The sequence below is a fragment of the Triturus cristatus genome, chromosome 9 (assembly GCF_964204655.1).
Source record: "Triturus cristatus chromosome 9, aTriCri1.1, whole genome shotgun sequence".
Lineage (NCBI taxonomy): Eukaryota > Metazoa > Chordata > Amphibia > Caudata > Salamandridae > Triturus > Triturus cristatus.
In genome coordinates this window covers 588,698,705-588,718,963 of record NC_140592.1, presented here as the reverse complement: position 1 = coordinate 588,718,963, position 20,259 = coordinate 588,698,705, and the positions used below count along the sequence as shown (strand labels likewise).

Here is a 20,259-nt window from a genome sequence, read left to right as displayed (position 1 = left end):
TGCTAGACAGCGCGGCGGAAGTTACTGTAGTGCGACAAGCACTGCGTCCATATCTGGTGGCGACAGCAACTGATATATTTGTGAATATTGAAACTGCTGACTCTCTGGTGTCTCCCCCTAATAGACTGTATAATATAGTCATTCAAATTGAAGGTGACATACAACGTACAATTCAAGGTTTTTTTTGGGATAATCTGACCACTACCTATGATATTCTGTTGGCGGAGGCAGATTGGCCCCCGGCTTTCGTTTTAGATGCTCCTAGAGGGGAGGAGGTAATCCTCCCGTCCTTTGCGCACACAGTGCCTAAGGTCCTAGCTAAAAAGTACGCAGAGGAATGGGCTCAGGTGCAAGCGCCTGCGTTATATCGAAATCAGGTTGGCTGGGATAAAATGTCTCCCGGCCATGAGATTCCGTTGCGGACTACGCCCCAACCTCAACCCCAATACCCCATGCGTCATGAGGCTAGACCTCACGTCGCGTCAATCCTTGAACAATTGGAATATCAAGGAGTAATCGAAACATGTGTGTCACCTATGAATAATCCCTTGTTCACTGTGACGAAGCCTGACGGGTCATACCGCCTAGTTTTGGATTACCGGCACTTAAACTCTCATTGCCGGACCTGTGCAGTACAGAACACCCATAGTTCGGCTCTCATAGATAGTCTCGTGAGAAAAAGGTTTAAAACCACACTTGACATTTCCAATGGCTTTTACAGCCATAACCTGTCCTCTCTTAGTAGTGAGTGGACGGCGTTCACCTCTGGTGGCAAACAAAAACAATTCAAAAGATAACCAATGGGCTATAAGAACAGCCCAGGAGTCTTTGCCGCTCGCGTGGTCTCCCTCTTAGAGGGTATAGACCCGGATGCGTACTCGTATGTGGATGACATTTATCTCACAGATGACGAGTTGGACCCGCATCTCCGTCGCGTTGATCGCATTATTGTTTTGTTTGCAGACTTCGGTTACAAATTCGACTTTGTGAAGTCGCACATTGCGGAATATACAGTGTTGTTCTTGGGGTACGAACTCAACAATGAAGGTCGAGGATTGGCTCCGCACTTTCTAGAGAAGTGCGCATGCCTCCGTGCTCCTACTTCACTGAAGAAATTACAATCCCTGCTGGGTTTTCTGAATTTTGGTCGAACTTACAACCCGGATTATGCCCAGCGTATCAAGCCGCTTTATGCCTTGATACAACCTACTTTTTCCAAATCTTGTTGGCTGCCAGAGCATTCAGCTATCTTGCAGTTATTGCAAGCTGATCTTCTTGCTTCTAAATACTTACTGACGCGTGATAACCACACTAACCTGGTCATAAGAATAGTGCCCAGCGCAGTTGGTTTCACATACTTAACGTTCAATGAGGGCGATACAGTCCCCCTTGCTTACAAATCTCACTTGTGCACTTCAGCTGAACTGCGTTTTTCCGCTGTCGAGAAAGTTCTGACAGCGGTGCAGATGGCGATTCTGAAAGAACGAGCGCTGTCGCAAGGAAAACGCATGTTGGTGGTAACACCCTATCCTGCCCTTGAGGCGGTGACAAAAGCGAGTGTACCGAATTCTAAAGCTTTGCATCCAAGGTGGATACAATGGGCCACTTCCTTGACCTCGCCGGACGTCACTTTTATCTTTGACGCGGCACTTCAGACTCAGGAGTTTTTGCAGTATGAATTCGTTCATCCGGCTCCTCTGTCCTTGCGCCCGCTCGAGGATTACCATTGTGTCATATACACTGACGGGTCTGCGCAACCTGCAACTGGATCAAAGCACGCCTATTCAGCGGTTTGCGCAATTGTAGTCGGTACTTTCGTAAACGGTGAATTGCAGTCTGATGTCGTGCATACGCAGTCATTGGGTGATTGTACCGCACAGTTGGCGGAGCTTCGTGCTCTGGTGCTTGCACTGGAGTTTGCTGATCCCCGAGTCACTACCCTTATAGTGAGTGAATCCTTTTATTGTGTTCAATCTTACAACGACAATCTACATTTTTGGTCTCAGAATGACTACCATGATTCCAAAGGTAGCACGATTAAGCATAAACTGCTTTGGGTTCGAGTGGCAGATCTTAAAGAACGTCTGCCTCTCGTGAATGTAATTCACACTCTTGGTCACCAGCGATTTGGTGTCCATGCTGTCGGCAACAGCCTAGCTGACGAGGCAGCAAAAACAGCAGTGGCGACATACTTAGTAGCAGCAGTTACAAGATCCAAAAGTAAGATCGATGATGACATTTTGGCAGCTATGGCTGCTACAGAGCAGGGAACGAAGCCACCAAGAGGTTTCCCTGCTCATTACTATTATCGCTTAAGTCCTGATAAAGTCCCATTAGTGAGGATTAATGACGTTGGTGACAGGTTGATTCCCAACGCGGACTGCAGACCTCCTTTGATATTAGCGGCTCACGAGGGCAATGGCGTCCGCGCATGCCGGCGTTGCAGCTACTGTATCCATGTTACAACAACCTTACTGGTGGTGCGGTTTGTATAAACAAGCCAGAGCTTATGTTCTTCTTTTTTTTTTTGAAACCGTTTATTACAAAGTTCAAAGAATATACAAAGATGGGCCTACAACCTTCAGGCCGGCCGCTAGCGAACAAGAGGAGCATAAGATACACACAGTAGAACACAGGCAGCGGCAAAGGGAAACATACAGGAGTTAGCCGCGTTGATGGCCACACCATACGGACCCCACATGACGGTTTCTTTTAAACATAAATAACAACAAACAAAATCCAACCACAAGGCAACCCACGATCGAAAACAGCAGCATGTGCTCCCCTATAAGGGGGACCCTACCAAACCATAGGAGTATCAAGGGGGGGGAGAAGGTCAGAACAGGGACTGGGTGGACTCAGTGCCCGGTACCGGAGAGCTAAACCGGCTAAGGGGATGGGGCAGGCGACGGATCGGGCAATAACGGCGGGGCGCAGATTCCACCACGGTAGGCATTCCAGGGGCCCCACACTTTCACCCATGTCCCAGGCTTACCTCTCGCTACATACACCACCTTTTCCCTAAACATGCACCAGTCCATATTTTCCTTCCAGGCCGAAACAGTCGGGGGCCTATGGGAACCCCACAGTTGAGCAATATCGCGCTTGGCCACCATATATCCCAGAGTCACCCACCACGTCTGTGGCGCCGAATAGTCGGTTGGTTCCCACACGTTCAACAGGCATCTCCTCGCTTCGGGCAGCAGCGGCACACGCGTAACCACCCGCAGGACCTCATGCACACCACGCCAGAATCGCTCCACCTCTGGGCATTCCCACAAAATATGAAGAAAGGTCCCCAAAGAACCACACCCACGCTTACACAACCCGTCCACAGCATAGCCCATACGCAATAGCCTTGGCCCCGTTATGTAGACCCTATGGAGTATCTTGAGCTGGACGAAGCGAAGGCGGGCCGGTATGGCCACCTCTTTCGGGGAGGCCACCGCAGAGACCCAGTCCTCGTCGTCCAGCTCCAATCCATCGGCAACCCAAGCCTCGCGAAGTTCAAGCAGCAATCCCACGCGGTCATTGATCAGTTTTTTATAGATTAACGAGATCGTGCTTTCCGGTACATGTCCGTCCAGCACTCTATCTTCCAGAGGGGAGTACTCCGGGATGGAGGCAACGTCCGGGAAGGCGGAGCATAGTGCATGACGGATCTGCATATACCGAAAGTACTCCCTGCCTTGCAACTGGAATTCCGTCTGCAACATCCCGAATGTTTTGAATCCCCCCCTCGTCCAGAGATCCCCCACCCTGCTAATGCCTATCATGTCCCACTTCTCGAAGCCCTTCGAGGTTCACAGGGAGCCCAACTGCTCAGATGCGTACAGTGGTGACGCCCGGGTCAAACGATCCTTCCACCCCATCGCTACATTAGCCGCGTGCCACACTCGTACCATGACACGCGTGGGGCCCGTAAGACGTGCGTCGAGCGAGCTGGAGTAGAGCGCTCGATTATAGTCACCACCCGGCAGTAGCATCTTATCCATTTCAAAGGCCGGGTTTAGGGCGGGCCCGTATAGGCCGTGATTAATCGCAGCCAGCTGGGAGGCCCAATAATTCCATTTAATATCCGGGAGGGCAATCCCCCCGTCATACCACGGGAGCGTCAGCTTCGCCAGGGCGATACGCGGTCTCCCGTCCCAGAACAGGCGGCGTTGCAAGCTCTCCACCTCGCGGAAGTAGCGCGCCGGGACGAGGTCCATTGTATTCTGCAGAGCGTACAGGAAACGCGGCAGCGACATCATCTTAAACAATGCCGCCCGGCCGAGCGGCGAGAGCGGCAAACGCCGCCAACGCGCGACATCCTCCTTCAGGCGCTGGAGGGGGGGCAGCAGGTTTCGACCATACCGGGCCTCCGCGTCTAGGGTGATGAAGATATCCAGGTACCTAAATCCCTGCGGGGCGATCTGGATAGGACAGCCCCGCGGAAGGATAGGAGCCTCCCCAGAGAGAACATACACGCACTATTTAGCCCAGTTGATGACAAGGCCGGAGTTACGACCAAATGAGTGCAATACATCAACCAGTACTATCAGTGATTTACGTGGGGAAGCCAGGTACAGGAGAATATCGTCAGCATATAGAGACACGCGGTCCTCATACTCGGGGGTCCAGCGGAGACCACGAATAGAAGGTTCCCACCGCAGCCACTCCGCCAGGGGCTCCAGGGCAAGCGCAAAAAGAAGCGGCGATAACGGGCAGCCCTGCCGCGTGCCTCTGCCCAACTCAAACGGAGCCGACACTCTACCGTTCACAACCACCTGCGCCAGTGGGCCAGAGTACAACAATTTAACCCAGCTGATAAACCCTGGGCCAAACCCAAATTTCGCGAGCGTCGCCCAAATATATGGCCATTCAAGTGTGTCAAACGCCATAGTGGCGTCCAAGGATGCCAAGATGGCCGGCTCCCGTATGAACGGGACACGTGCGAGCACCCCATGCAAACGCCGCAGGTTAAGCGCTGTGTTACGATGGGGAATAAAGCCGGACTGGTCCTGGTGGACCAAGTCACACACCACGCCGACCAGCCGATTGGCCAGAACCTTGGCGAGAATTTTGGGCTCCGCATTCAATAACGAAATGGGTCGATAGGGTGTAACCCGGTCCCGTGGCCTCCCCTCCTTGTGGATAACCACGATGGTAGCCAGACGCTGGTCTAGCGGGAGGGAACCCACCGAGTGGGCCGCAAGGAACATAGCACGGAGATGCGGCGCCAGCGTATCCGGTCGCAGCTTATACAACTCGATGGGAAGACCATTAGGACCCATGGCCTTGCCGGAAGCGACCGAGCATATGGCGAGGGCAATTTCTTCGGAGGTTGGAGCGGCGTCCAACAACACTCTGTCCTCCTCAGAAAGGGAAGGCAGCGCGATATCTCTGAGCAGGGCATGGGAATCCTCTTCAGAGCGGGAAGACACTGGGGAATATACCCCACGGAAATAGTCCGCGAAGCAGAATACAATTTCCTCCGGTTCAGTGACACACACACCATTCGGTTTCTCAATCAACGGGACAACACGACTCGCTCTCTCTTTTTTATCCAGCCACGCAATCAATTTACCAGCCTTATCACCCACATCATACAGTCTCCCCTGTTGCTCTCTACTGAGGCCCCTGGCCGCCTCCGTGACGAGGGCCTTATAGGCCGCTTGCTTGAGTTGGAGAACATGTAATTTATCCTCCGTCACCCCACGTTCTAGATCCCCCTCCAACTCGGTTATCTCAGCTTCCACACGGGTCACCTCCTCCCGCTCGCGCCTCCGGGAGTGGGAAATAAGGGACAGGGCTTCTCCTCGGAGTACTGTCTTGAACGCCTCCCACAGTGAGACCGCCGATGACACAGACCACACATTCTCGTCAAAATAGCGCTTAAGGGATTTAATCAGCTCTGCGCGAATGGTGGGGTCACGCAGGTACCAGGGATTGATCGGGGCCACTCTACCCTCTCCCCTCGGCAAAACATCAAAGTGCAACAAGAGCGGGGAGTGGTCCGAAATACCCCGTGCCATATGGCGCACTTCTCCCACCCTCCCTACATAGGCCGCTGGGACCAGGACATAATCTAGCCGTGAGAGACTACCATGGGCCCCTGAATGGAAGGTGTACTGTAGCTGCGTGGGATGTTTTAATCGCCAACAATCCACCAGCCCCAGGGTATCCAAGAGGCCAGATAACCACTCTTGGGCCCGGGGGAGATCCCTAGGGGGGTGACGATCCACAGTTCCGGAAACTACAGCATTAAAATCCCCCCCCCACCACTAGAATCCCCTCCGGAAGGCCAAGGAGGAGGTGCCCCAGGTCCGCAAAGGTGGTCGTCTGCAGCCCCGGTGGGACATATACTGACACAAAAACGACCACTCTGCCCTCCAGTCTGCCCACCAAAACCGTGTAACGTCCCCTATCGTCATGGCACACCTCATCAATCTCCAACGGGAGCGAGTTTTTAACCATAATGCCCACACCCCTTGAACCGGACGTGAAGCCCGCATGGGCCACAAGGCGGTAGCCCCGTCGATTCATAGCGCAAAAGGAGTTGCCAATGAGGTGCGTCTCCTGCAGAAAAACTATATCGGGCGAAGTTCGCTTCAAGAACTGCAGGACCACACCTCGTTTTATCCTGTCCCCCAGTCCATTAACATTCCAGGACAACAAACTCAGTCCCCGACCCCCCATCATAAACAGAAGTCATCACTCGTCCCCCAGAGAGCACTGTAGGAATAACACAAAGATACGTTTGCCTTGTGGTGTAAACGAACAACACCCCACCCCAACCCACCCATTCCAACAAAACTCCCCCCACCCTGCACCCCTGCATGAGCCCGGACAGCCCCCCCAACTTGCAGTGTGCCTGTCGCCCCTATAAAAAGAAACTAGCTAGACCCCCTAGAGGAGGAAAGAGTACCCCTTCTAGACCCCACACAACCTCCATGGGAGGGGAATGTACAAAGACAGACGCTTGATCGAAAGTAGCATCGTATTCGTCCAGAGTGAGGCCCAATATTGACCCCTCAGTCCCGATCCAGTGGGCCGCCTCCTCCCGCCGCCCCCCCCCCGCCATCTCGATCCCCAGACAGAGTGTCCAGCCAGTCCCCGGCCGCTTCGGGACGATCAAAAAAGTGCGTGCGACCATCCACCTCCACTCGCAGCTTGGCCGGGAAGAGCATGGCGTACTTTAAGTTCAGGTCCCGGAGTCGGCGTTTAACGCCGAGGAAGCTCAGTCTTTGCTTCTGGACCGCTTGGGTGAAATCAGGGTAAAAGTTCACCTCCATATTGTCCAACTTAACCGGCCCATGTAGTCTGGAAGCTTGCAGGATAGCGTCTCTGCCCCGAAAGTTAAAAATCCGGGCAATGAGAGGTCGCGGAGGGGCTCCGACCTTCGGCCTTCCCCCGGGAACCTTGTGGGCCCTCTCCACAGCGAAAAATTTACTCAGGCCCCGAGGCTGGAGATGGGTAGCGATCAGGTCCTCCACAAATAGATCCGCCGCCGCTTCCTCCCGTCCCTCGGGTACTCCGATGATTCGGATGTTATTCCTCCGGGCCCGACTCTCGGAATCCTCGAGGCGCCGATCCATAAGTGCGCTCGCCTGACTTAGCCGGCGTACCTCCAGTTGTAGTGCCGCCACCTCAGTCGTAAGGCCCGATGCGGTGTGGGCCAAAGAGTCAACTCGATCGTTGGTCTTGGAAAGATCGGCCCTCACCAGGCCAACGTCTACAAGGACCGCATCGATCTTCTGTGCCAGGGTGTCGAACCGCTGGCCCACCGAGGCCTTCATCTCGGAAATGGCGCCCATGACGTCGTGGAGAGTCCGATCCGTGGGCAAGTCCGGGGCATCAGAAGGGCCCTCAGGGGACTTGTGCGGTCCGCCGGGAGATCCTCTCTGGAGGGTATAGCGGTCCATGCTGTTGGCCGGATGGACGGTGCCACGTCGGGTCGACTTGGTCTTTGACGAATCCCCATCTTGTTTCGTGGCCATCTCCGCTGGTCCCACAATCAAACCAGCAACGCCGTAGAGGGCAGGCAATCAGGGCCACGAGCTCCGGGGGGGCCACCCCAGATCGGCGGGGTGGGCCACAGCAGGCAGGCAGGCCGGGTCCCCCAGCGAGGCCACACCAACACAAAAGGCTCCGCGATCTCACTTGCAGAAACGGCGAGAAAGCGAAAGCGAAAGTGCGGGGTACGCGACTCGCCAGGCCCGGCCCGCCGTTGTTGTTCACTTTGCCACTGGGTCACCCCCCAACGCAAATCCGGGGTTCGGCGAGAAGAAGGCCGCAAACCTCAATCGGTGCTCACTCCGGCACCCGAGGTCCAATTCGAAAACGGAAAACGGGTTCCACCTCAGCTCAGGCTCACCAACACAGTCCCCTCAATCGAGGCAGGATGAATTCAGGATAAATGTAGGAGGTTGCGGCGGTCCTCTGGAGCCTCGCACCTACGCGGCCATCTTGGTTGCGCGCTAGGCTCCTCCCCCAGAGCTTATGTTCTTAATTGTGACACTTGCCAGCAGATTAAACCTTCGACTGCGGCGCGCCCACCACAAACTCAGTTGTACATATCTAATAAACCATTGGGTTGTGTTTATTTAGATCACTGCGGTCCTTTTACCTCTGATACTGTGTACAATTACATCTTGGTTGCAGTTGATTCGTGCACACGTTTTCTGTGGGTGTGGCCACAAAGGAGTGCTGATTCTCGCACTGTCATAAAAGATTAGCGTGTCTTTGTTGGGAGCTTTGCATGCGGTACCTTTCATTCTGATCAGGGCCCGGCGTTCGCCTCTAAGGCGTACAAAGAGGCCATGAGAAATTTGGGGGTCCAAGTCAAATTTTCGTCTCCATACACGCCTGAGGGTAATAGTGTAGTGGAGCGAATGAACCATGACTTAAAGCAATCTTTGACAGCCAGAGTTTTGGGTACTGGCCGGAACTGGCTAGCCCACTTGTATGACGTGCAACGTGCACTTAATAATCTCCCTAGAAGGTCTCTGGGTGGGCGGACCCCATACATGATGCTCTTTGGTGTACAAATGTTTGTTCCAGACCTTGATGGTCTAGACATGGCGGCGTCAGCCGCACCCTTTGACGTAGATGAACACTGTGCTGTATTGTAGAATCTTCAAGAAGCCAGAAACAGTCTAGCGAAGGAACACGTACCCTCCTCATCTGATGCTGAACTTCAGATTCCGGTAGTCGGCTGGCTACCTCGAGTTGGTGATCTGGTCCGTGAGAAGGTGGAGAACAAGAAGGAGTTCGGCCCCTCTTATCGTGCATCGGTTCCAGTGCTTGGAGTACAGGGTACTAGAACAGTCATTTTACCTCCACTTCCTGGTCGAAAGGATAACCGGTACATATCGATTGACAATGTCAAACTACAGCGAGTGGCCGACTCTTCTTAGCATGACTCCGGCGGTTTCCTGCCCTTCGATGCTGAGAAATTCTGTTGTGACCCGAGCTTCCAACACAGTTCCTGATGTTGCCATCGAGATGCATGCCGTTACTGGTCCCTTGTTTCCACAAACGCCTAGTGGTGTGCTTGAGGAAGTTGAGTATGCTTATCCTGCGGATGTTACCTTGCCTGTTTTACAATCCACCACAGTTGCCCTCTCACAAGACTCTTTTGATTCTCATTCAGTGACTTCCATTGCCCCGTCCAAAGTTTCTATTTTTGTGAGTTGGTTCGAAAGACATTTTTTAATACCCCCTTGGACTTGCATTTGGCTGGTGCTCATATGTGTTTTTTTGTTTATGTCCATTGGCTTTGTGGTATTGTTTTTTCGACTTATCTATGGACACTACCTGAATGAATGGTCTACGATTCGACTAATTAATGGCCCCCCACTCCTCATCGCACATTATAAAGAGAGACCAGACTTTTGTGAACATTACTGCCTGGCCTGTACGTGATGGGATCGCTTGGGATGCCGTAAAATTTCAAATTCATGGCCCCACTGAAGTAATTAATGTGCCAAATGTATTTCGTGTTTCTATGGGTGATGTCGTTAAGCAGAACATCCACTCAGATGACTGGGATGTTCAGGCCATAGAAGCACTGTTTTCTGATTTGAAATATTACGCTGCATTTGATGCTGAGGATTTGTATTTAGATACTGCTAATTATGATGAGCAATTTTGTTATCAACATTATGGCACGCATTTCCTGCACAAAGCAAATACGTTTAAAAATGTTGTGAATCATACACAATGGGAACACTGCCCCGCCCCTAGGATGAGCAGCTCTGCCACGTTAGTGGAAAAGTTCACCTATCTTTCTGATTTTAGTGTGTCAAATCCGGCCTCCTTTTATTTTAAAGTTGCGCCTGAGTCTGCTTCTAAAGTTAGACTGACACACACCAAATTGTTGTATTCCAAGTCCTTTGTGGACGAGTTGGCAATTGGTGGGTATGATCTGTGGAAAGCTACAGTCGATCTTAAATCGGTTTGGGGCTCCAAACGCTGGCAAGTACAGGGAACCGAAGCTTTGCATCGTGCCTGTCTTATCCCGAATCACATGTTATTTTTAAATTCGTCCATTTTTCAGACAACCTGTTTTGGATTGGCTACTTCTAAAAGATTAAATTCTCCCTCCGTTCCGGGTCTGGGTGCTTATCCCAATTGGGGTAATCATACGGATCTATCACTTGCTATGTTGCAGACACAGGTTTCCAACACGTCCTTCAATATTTCTGAATTGAATCCGGAAGGGTGGTTGGTGTGGCAAACTAGTTCAGACTCCTGTCAACATCGGTTTCTGGATCTCAAGCAGGGGTATACACAGGTTCGTGTAGACCCCCGTTTTGAATCTTCTCACACTGTAACTACCTACTCAGTAGGGAAGTTATGCCAGTCTTGGCTGCAACATTCCACTTTCGCGTCTGTTAAACTTCATTTAGCACGATTAAATGACAAAATAGATTTGAATGATTTTGTTAAGGGTCCTGCTGTTGGCAGGCCCAAACGATGGGTGTATGCTGTGTATAACGAAGTTTGGAAGTTATCACAAATTGAGGCTGCATCCAGATTACGTGCTATTGATCAGGCCAATATGGAAAAGGTGTTGGCTGTAATAGATAATAGTATTAACACCCTCTCTTCTAGAATTTATACCTTAGATAATATTGTATCATCTGTGGTAGACATTGTGCAGGATGATTCGTCTGTATTGTATCATGGTCAAAATCAGTTGCGTTCTATTATGCAGTTTGTATGGACATTGCAAACTTTAAAGGCAGGGAAAGTCCCTTGGGATTACATTAATACTTCATCTTTGTTCCTTCCTTTTAATTTAACTGCAAAACAGCAATTCATGTCCATGAAAGATGCTACATATTCATTGCTACACATTGAAAAGCTGGAACCTTTGCCTTTCTCTGTAGCTGAATTGAATTCTGCTGTGTGGCTTGTACATGGGTTGATCACATTACCGTTCCTCCTGTTTAAGTTTAGTTCGTGCATGAAACATTATGCTCTAGACAGATATGAACAACTCGGTACTGCCTTCCTGCATGAAGTTTGGTCACTCCCATTCACATATAGATGTGTGAGAGACGGCAAGGAGATTTACTTGAAAGGTGAAGAGTGCACTTCCACTCCAGATCATTCTGTTGTGTGTAGGCACATTCAGTTGCATGGTGCATGTAATGTGCGCACCCCTAATTAAGCTTGCGTCCTGAAAGGGATTCCTGTGCCAGTTATAACTCCATCTTTTACGCTGCTTGCTAACGGTAGTTATTTGCAGTTAAATAATGAAGCTTGCTGTGGGATGTTAGTGGGAATTCCCTACATAGTGACAGTATCACAGCGAGTGGTTTGCTGTAATAACGTCCTTTTCCCACCCCCACATAGTCGGCTCGATGTATCCATCTGGCCTTCCATTCCAACCTTGAAAGCAGAGTTCAACAAGATGAGCAGAATAAGGGCTCTATTGTCTCAAAAAGAAGTCGCGTTGACTTCATCCCGGGAAACATTTGTCCTTCACGTAGCAAACACCCGCACTGAGGTGCAAGCGCTTTTGAATACTGATCTCCCACTTCATTTTGGGACCCTTATTCAGACTATCTTTAATGCCTCGTCAACAAGTGGCATGGCTCATTTTTTTAAACTTGTGGGCTCCTGCCTCGTGACCTCTTTTCAAACTATTTTTGGTGTGATCCCGGCCTTTTTTCATTCTATTTTTTCCAGCGTCTTCGGAGGTCTCCCTTTGCTTCTCGCCCTCATAGCTGGAATACTGGATTTGATCTGCGCCCTGCGCTATGGCTGCACGACTTGCATCACACGGCAACGTGTCCCGGTTGCTCCATCTTCGTAACCGGATGCTTGAATGCTATGGCACTTTCCCACTGGCAACTTTAAGCATAGCCTATGGGTTGTCCTTCCGGTTTCCCTACTTTACTTGTGTGCAGCCTGTCTTTCATTGCCTAGATTGTCCGTTCCAATGGGCTCTGGATTTGTGTCTGTCGAACTCACGGTCTCCTGCCCCGGATTATGATCGGCTAATGAGCCCCTTAGTGGCTCATGAGTTGGACTGTTCTGGAGTCTGGATTATGGCCTGTGGAGCAGCACATGGAGTCCTTGGGAATTGAGACATCGGAACGGCTGTGATTGACTTCTTAGCAAGAAGTTATCTTGAAGAACACACCAGTTGTCCTCGTCTGGTGCTGGAGGCTCCGGTGGTTGAGGAGCATGTATGTTCCTTCCCCGTCCTGAACTGGATGGCAGATAATTTTGCGGAACGTTCCAATGATTTCCTCTTGGAAGCTGTTGCAACTTATTGTGCCTTATTGTGCACTGATGGATATACTTTTGTACTTTCATTTCGTCCTACATCCATCAATGATGGTTTTTTTTAGCCTCTACATGGGTTTTTTTTACTCCGTTTTAACTTTTTTCTTTTTTTTTTTTTTTTCCTTTTCGAACTTTTTCACTTCCCTTATATGGACTTATGGTTCATGCCCTTGGTTCCGTTCTATCAAACTTGAACTCTGCGTTCTTGCAAGTGCGCCCCTACTGGTTAGTGGTCCGATCAAGGGGGGGTGTATTGAAGATCGTTATCTACATATGTACAATGCTAAGTTAGCATAACCGCGTTAGATGTTAGAAAGCCATCTTGCCGCTTTTGCTGCTTTTGCACACGACACTGTAGTCACATGTTATTAAATTGAGAAATGCTTACTCGACTTTGCTTCACATGAGAACTGTCTGTTGTTAACATCCCAAACAGTGAGCAGCGACCTTGGTCTGTACACAGTGTAAAAGAAACAGTCTGGGTCACTAGACGGTGCATGTTGTTGAGTTCAGATTGATCGGCCCACTAGTTTAGCCATAACACGCACGCAGCTGCAAACACCTGAAAGTCGAGTGCTTTTAATATTGCAGTGTTGCATGTTTTCATTACATTCGGAAGAAGAGCGTTCCTAGGAGCAGAGCATAGCTGATCCTGTGATGTGAACTCTCTGAGCTGATCTTTACGGTATGGGGTTCCCCATTCAAGCCTAGAGACCTTTTATTAGTCTAATAATACTATTAGTGTGTTAGATAAAGGAATGTGGCTTAGATCCACTGTCATTTTAGTATGATTGCTCCTTTCATTTTCTATGGTATTGTAACTATGCTGATGGTTTTGATTTTAATCGTTTGTCTGCTAATGTTAGCCAAACTGCTGCATCGTAGGACACGAGGCTTATAAAATAAACTCTTTAAACTTTTACCGTGTCTATGTTTATTCTGTTGTGGACTGGTACGAGAATAATTACGAAAAGTTATTTCTGATTCCCACCATTCCTGTGAAATATACTAAGTCGCTTGTTCTGGGTTGTCTATACATTGGGACCGCCGAGCTAAACCTCGGATAACAAATGGGACACTGATGCTGGCCGGATAAGGGGTTCTGGGTTCTGAGGTGAGTTTTTGGTACACCACAATTCACTGAGGGTCTGGGTTCCTGCGCATAGTTCTGCGCATAAGCAGAATCCCTGCAACACTAGAATACCACACATATGTTCTGCCCCCCCCACACAAATACTGCACAACCCAAGTGATCAGTATTGCTCTCCTCTTCCCCATCTTGTCTTTTGTTTTCCCTAATCCTCCTGTTTTATTTTTTTATTTGTAATGTTTTTCCTTACCCCTCCTATAGCTCACCTACCTCCCACTCCCTTTTGTTACCCTCACATTTCTCTCACCTAATCTTATGTCACTACTCCCATCACGTTTATTAAACTTTTTAAACATTTTTGAAAGTCTGGCAGCAGCAATTTGCTGCAATATCACCCCTTTTGAGTACGCATTTTTTGCAATTTGCTTTTTTTAAAATTTGCCTTTACAAGATTAACATTGGCTGTCTTCGAACAACAAATAGCAAAACAAAAGGGCAGTTACGTAATGCCATGTACATGTCATCGCACCTTTTTTTCTATTCTCGATGCTGAAAAGCATTAGCAAAAAGAATTGCCAATGTCAATAGGTCTGCTGAAGGTGAGAGCTATCAGTTTTGCCAGAGCTTGTTTTACAAAGGGAGGAAAATAAGGGTTTTGGGCAATTGATTTAAATAATATACGTTTATTTTTAGAAAAGAAAACATATATTGCCTTAACATGGGGAATTTTTATGCTAGTTTTATCTTAAGCTGCTAAAAGAAAAAAGTGGTCACGTATCAGTAACATGCTCATATGTTTATGGTTTAAAGACCTAATGAAGATTTCCATGACCGACATCTGCCTTTAAAGGTAACCAACTTTTTTGGGCGGGAAACATGTTTTGGTATTGTTTACAGGAGAACTAATAAACATAAGCGTTGTATCAGTTTTGGATCCCTTTTGTGGCACTGCTGGTCTCAGTCGCTGGCATGGTTTGGCATAACACTTTTACAAAATATTTCAAGACTGTGAGGGAATGTTTAAAGTGTAGCTATTTTGAGAAACCCATTCTGTCGAAAGCAAGACTGACATAAGTATCTGACCATTTAAACTAAGGACTTACTTTAACATAATGTAATCCTCCCTATCTTTTCAGGGAAAAGACTAAGGTTGCAAAAGCTAGCAAAGGAGTTGAAGATGGACCTGAAGCCAAAAAAGCAAAGCTTGATGCAAAAGAGACTACAATGGTCAAAAAGGTACACAAGCCATTTGCCTATTTACCAGGTGCTAAATAGTTGCGGATATAAATGTGTGAACCAACTTTATGATTGATCATGGTAAACTAAAACAGATGTATTGCTAGGCAATGGCCCATTTGAGAGGCCCATTTCTAAACAACAGTTTTATATGATTATTACCAGAGTTATTGTTAGCCACTAATATACATTTAACCAAATAGAACATAACAAGGTGCATTAAGCCAAATACTCTGCTTTGTTGAGACTATCCTTGGTGTTTCATCGCCATTATAGGGCTTGCTTGGTGGATAAATCTTGTTGTTGCCATAGGTGACTAAGCTGCTATTGTAAAAGCATTGTTATTTCATATCCTGGTGCTTTATTATACTAATTGAGAAAGTTATATTTCTTGTGTGTGGAATTCATATTGTCTTTTTTTAACCTTGTATATTAACTTTGAAATACCATGTTTTCTATATAACACCTGAACAAAGTTATTTATATGTGAAGACACGTTTGCTGGTCCTTTCAAATGCTTTTCTGTACCACAGAAGATTGCTCTTATGCTCACTCCACTTCCACCTCATATATATATATTTTTCTTTTTCAGGACTAGATGTAATGATCCTTAAACGCTTTCCCTGACCTATTCAGTTTTGTTCTACGTTTTCTAATGTTTTACTACATAGTCTCTTTCCAAGTTTTTGTTTCTTCTAGTAAGCAGTTATTTCAATAGTTTCTCTCAGGGGAGACTGGTCCTGGACAAAATACCTCATTGCTTTTACATGCTACCGAATGTTCAGTCACATTCATGTCTAATGATGGTTTGATAAACTTCCATTGTCTTTCAAAGCCTTCCTACCATTCATAACTGAGCTTCTTTTAGGGTGTAGTGGGCGTTGGGGCATACATTTTAGTAAGTTTGAACTCTGTGTGGTCATTAACAGAGTCATCCGTTTGATGTATTTGAGTCTCATGCAGTGAGAGGTCATCTCTTGTATTTAGGACTTTTACTGGCTCTTATAGGGACAGTGGCCAGCATATCTAAAACGTCAAAAACCATTTGGCTTTTTTCATGTACATACCCCTGCAAAATTGCGACTCAGTTTTCGGGGCACTCTGGGCCAACATGTGTCTCCACCACTTTCTCCTTCTTCTGATAGCTTGAGTTCAGTTAGGGTATAAGCAGAAAAATATTCCCTCCAGGGGAGTTTATACTGGGTTCTCCATTTCAGTGTTTTAAGCCAGAGGATGCGTATCTTACCTACCAAAGACCAAGTTCCAACAGGGACATGCACTGTAGAGGGCCAGGGGTATCTGAAAACACCAAAATGATAAGATAATACTTGACACCTTACAGCTTAAATTGATAAAACCAGGCATATAGGACAAATCGAACGGAGAAAGTGTGTAGGGAACTAAAAAGATGTATCTGAGCCTGTGTAAAAGCTAATGGCAAAACAACAGTGTTGTAAAGTAAGTACAAGCTTACAGTCGCAGCTGACAAGGAACCTGGAAGGTGAAGGTGAGGTGAAAGCACATGGGGGTCTTTTCAGCAAGGGCCCAAGTCTGTACAAGAACAGAGGCTAAGTTGGAGTTGTGCTCCAGAAATTGACAAGTGAGGCAAAGAAGTAATTTTTGGGAACAACTTGATAAGTAATCCAGGGATGAGTGTCATTATCTCTAGGGGATCTGATACAGGGAGAGGGCCAATCCACCTGGACTGACCTATGCTATTGTAATATTCCTCATTGATCCTTCCTGGGGGCAGGGGTGAAACCAGAACAGTCTTAAATTATCCACTTGGTCTCATTAGCATGTCTCGGCTGAGATGATACAGGGCTTGTGACTATGGATGCCCTTGATGAGGTGGGGAATTGGTGGTCTCAGGATCCTTGGCACTAAGAAGGCACATTTTCATACAGCAATGTGCCTCCATGAGAGGTTTATCTTCTTTGGGCACATCTTAATGGATCATAGGTGCTGTATGTTGTGGGGCCTAGCTGGGTCTTGCAGATTCAGCAGAATAGTTGTCTTCACTTCTTCATTTCTGATGCACTAGTAGGGTTAGAGCCAAGACCCTGGCAAAAGAATCTTTGTATACCTCTTCTCCTGAGGGCTGACTGTCAGCAGGAGCAGCACGTTCGAGGAAAATATAAGCTTTACAATCCTTTGAGGTTAAGAGCACCATCACCAAGCTTCCTCCTCCTTTGTAGAACATTACAGTGAAGTATATTGGCTGACTCAAGGAATGGCCTTTGGCTCTGTTCTAGAGGACTTCCATGTCAGTAACTGTGTGTCTCTATTGGCCAATCCGGAATTAGCATCCAGCCATCCAAGTGTGTTCGAAAACCGCTTAAGGACGATTTCTAAAATTCCTGGGTCCTTCTTCAACCCAGGGACTGTTGTAGGGCTTTTAGCCTATTCTATGTGCTATCCTGCAGATTGTTTTGTGCCTGTCTCTGTAGATGAGCTGTAATTGATTGCACTGGGTTCATATAGAATGCAATAGCCTGACTTCTCAGCTCATCTTAGCCCTGCTTTGGCTTCGGGAAGCTCGTCTTGTGCAGAAACAGGGCCATGATAGCTGTCTTGTGAAGAGCTTGTCCATTGATGGTACAGGTGAGGTAGTCAAATTGTGGGTACCTATGGTCTCCTTTTGAAAGGCGCCCAAATATGCAATTTTGTTAAGAGTACCCTTCAATCCCCCTTTTTAGATCCAGCCTGCGACCGTGCATATGCTCTCTCTTGTGAGACGCTGTTGTTTACAATAAAGGGCTTGGAACCCGCCCATTGCTTACCATTTGTTAGATTCAGCATCACTCTTCTTTGCTGCTTCCTAATTGGCTAGCGCCGGGCAAGCAATCACAATCACTTTCCTTCCTCTCTGTGGAGCAGGGAGCAAGCACAGATTGATTCAGCCTAATTAGTGCCCATCCGCTGCTCCCTGTGTTATACAGGTACTATTTCTTCACCCCCACCCTCCCTTCCCCTTGCCAGTGCTTTTCTGACCCGGCTCTGCTGGTTTTCGAGTTGTGAGTGGAGTAACTCGAAAGTGCTGTAAAGTGATGCGATGAGACCTGCCAGGCCTGTGATACCGAGCCAAAGATACTGAATACTGATTAGGAAGCCTGCTGCATTTCAATACCAGATTATGCTTATAAATCTACTGGTGGGTATTGTACAGTCTGCTGGCATACTCTGACGCTAGCCAGTAAACAAAAGATGGGTGTATTTTGAAGCAGATTGCAGCATGTAAGACCGCCTGGCCTCTATATATAGCGCTTTGATGCAAATTCGCTGCTCTTACTGCCTGTAACAGTACGGGTTGTCAGCTTGAGGCGGAATTCTTTACATATCTGTGTGCCCTAAATAATTGCGAGTGTGAAATGCTTAATTAGAAGGATGTAAACCAGAGATGGCCTACCAGGATTCCTATAACCTTTAGACTACTCAGGATCTCTGCAGTAAATGCATTCGTTCACTCAGCTATCATACTACCAAAAAAATATGTGATGTGTTCTTGCACAAGCCCCCCTGTCTTTATGGTAAAAATAATACAGGGCATGGTATTTATTTTTTAATCGCCATTTCAAGATGTACCTCCCATGAGTGTTGGGGAACGGGCTCATTTATTTCCCCTTCCCAGTGTCCCAAAATCTCTTTTGTGTATGCTCCAGTGTTGACTGGCAAGCAAATCACTATTCTCATTCCGCCCAGGTGAACGACTTCAGGTTTGATTTGATTTGATAGTGTCTAACACACAGCGCAAAGTAACTAATTTCTAGGTGCTATACAGAGCTAGGGGACGTACAGGCATAGGACTGGAGAGACATCAAGTGAGCTAGAAAATTCCTAAACGCCGACAGATTAGATAGCAGACAAGTGCAAAACAGAATGAGCTTTTACATCTCTGCAGTCTTCACTTATTCTCGCATTTTTCCAGAGTTTGGAATTTAGTAGGTCTCGTATGTCGCAGCTCCAATAAAGTGGCATGTGCCCCATTGAATTCTAAACGATTCGGCAGAGATTTTCCGAACAAAAGTGTGATTCAATCAATCAATCAATTAATGGCTTGTAAAGCTCAACTGCTCACCCGTAAGAGTCTCAAGGCGCTGGGGGGGAGGGATGCTGCTGGTCCATCAAAGGCACTGTGGTTCAGTCAAAGAACCAGGTCTTGAGGTCCTTCCTGAATTAAGGCAGTGACTGTGATTTCCTGTGGTGGAGAGGGAGGGTATTCGGGGTCTTTGCTGCAAGGTAGGAGAATGATGTTCCTCTGGCTGTGGTCTTGTGGATATGTGGGACAGTAGCCAGGGCCATTTGGGTGGAGCGGAGGTTTCTGTTGGATACGTGGAATGTGAGGCGGTGGTCAAGATAAGCAGGTCCTGCGTCCTGTAGGGTGATCCAAAATGTGTATTTTCCAGACCTGACTAAAGAAAATTTGGCCAACCATCTAATGGGAACATCTCTACTGATTCCACTAGTGCTGCACTCGAATGAAACCTCTTAAAAGCACTAGTCCTTTGCAACCCCTTCTTCACCCTGGCGGACTTTATTTTAATAACACTGTTTCTCTTTTGCATAGTGCTCCATATCGCTATTTTGATACTTCTACGAGCTATAAATCACTGGTGCTTCCATTACCGAGTTTAACAAGTAAGTCTTTCGGCCTCAGGGGTGTTAAAACATGAGCCTGCCTTCCAGAGTTGGAACTTGAGATTTGCTGCTCACCCCAGATTTTAATACGCATTGGCAAAGTCAATAGGTCTCGCCTTTGACAGCTATTTGTTTTGCCAATCTGACAAACAAATCTGGCAGACAGATCAAGCCATGGTTCTCCCCCATGATGAAAGAGACACTGGAGGAATGTTATTTTAGCCAAGAGGGGGAGTAATATAGAAATGAGACGGATGACCATGATTTTGGGGGAGAAGAGAACTCCCAGGTGACCCTTAGTGAACGGACCAGTATAAACAAAAGGGCCCCGGGGATGCAGGTCCCATATGACTTTTTTACATGACTCTGGAAGAGGAAAAGTTTTAGAGAAAGCAACAGTATGGCAATGACACATGGTTTCTTCAAAAGGTTTCCAGTGCTGGGCCCGCAGTATGTCTCTGGTCCTTACTATGCTCCACCTGTTGGATTCCTCAAGCTCTGGTCAAGCT

The 20,259-nt window shown here is 47.8% G+C and overlaps 1 protein-coding gene across 1 annotated transcript in view; it reads left to right on the top strand.

Moving 5' to 3' along the window:
* Window positions 1-20,259, top strand: part of SAE1 (SUMO1 activating enzyme subunit 1) — a 382,599-nt gene that overhangs the window by 121,241 nt on the left and 241,099 nt on the right. The window contains exon 5 of the mRNA XM_085625631.1: window positions 15,013-15,112. Within this exon, the coding sequence (XP_085481757.1) occupies window positions 15,013-15,112 (100 nt within the window). The remainder of the gene's footprint in view (window positions 1-15,012; window positions 15,113-20,259) is intronic.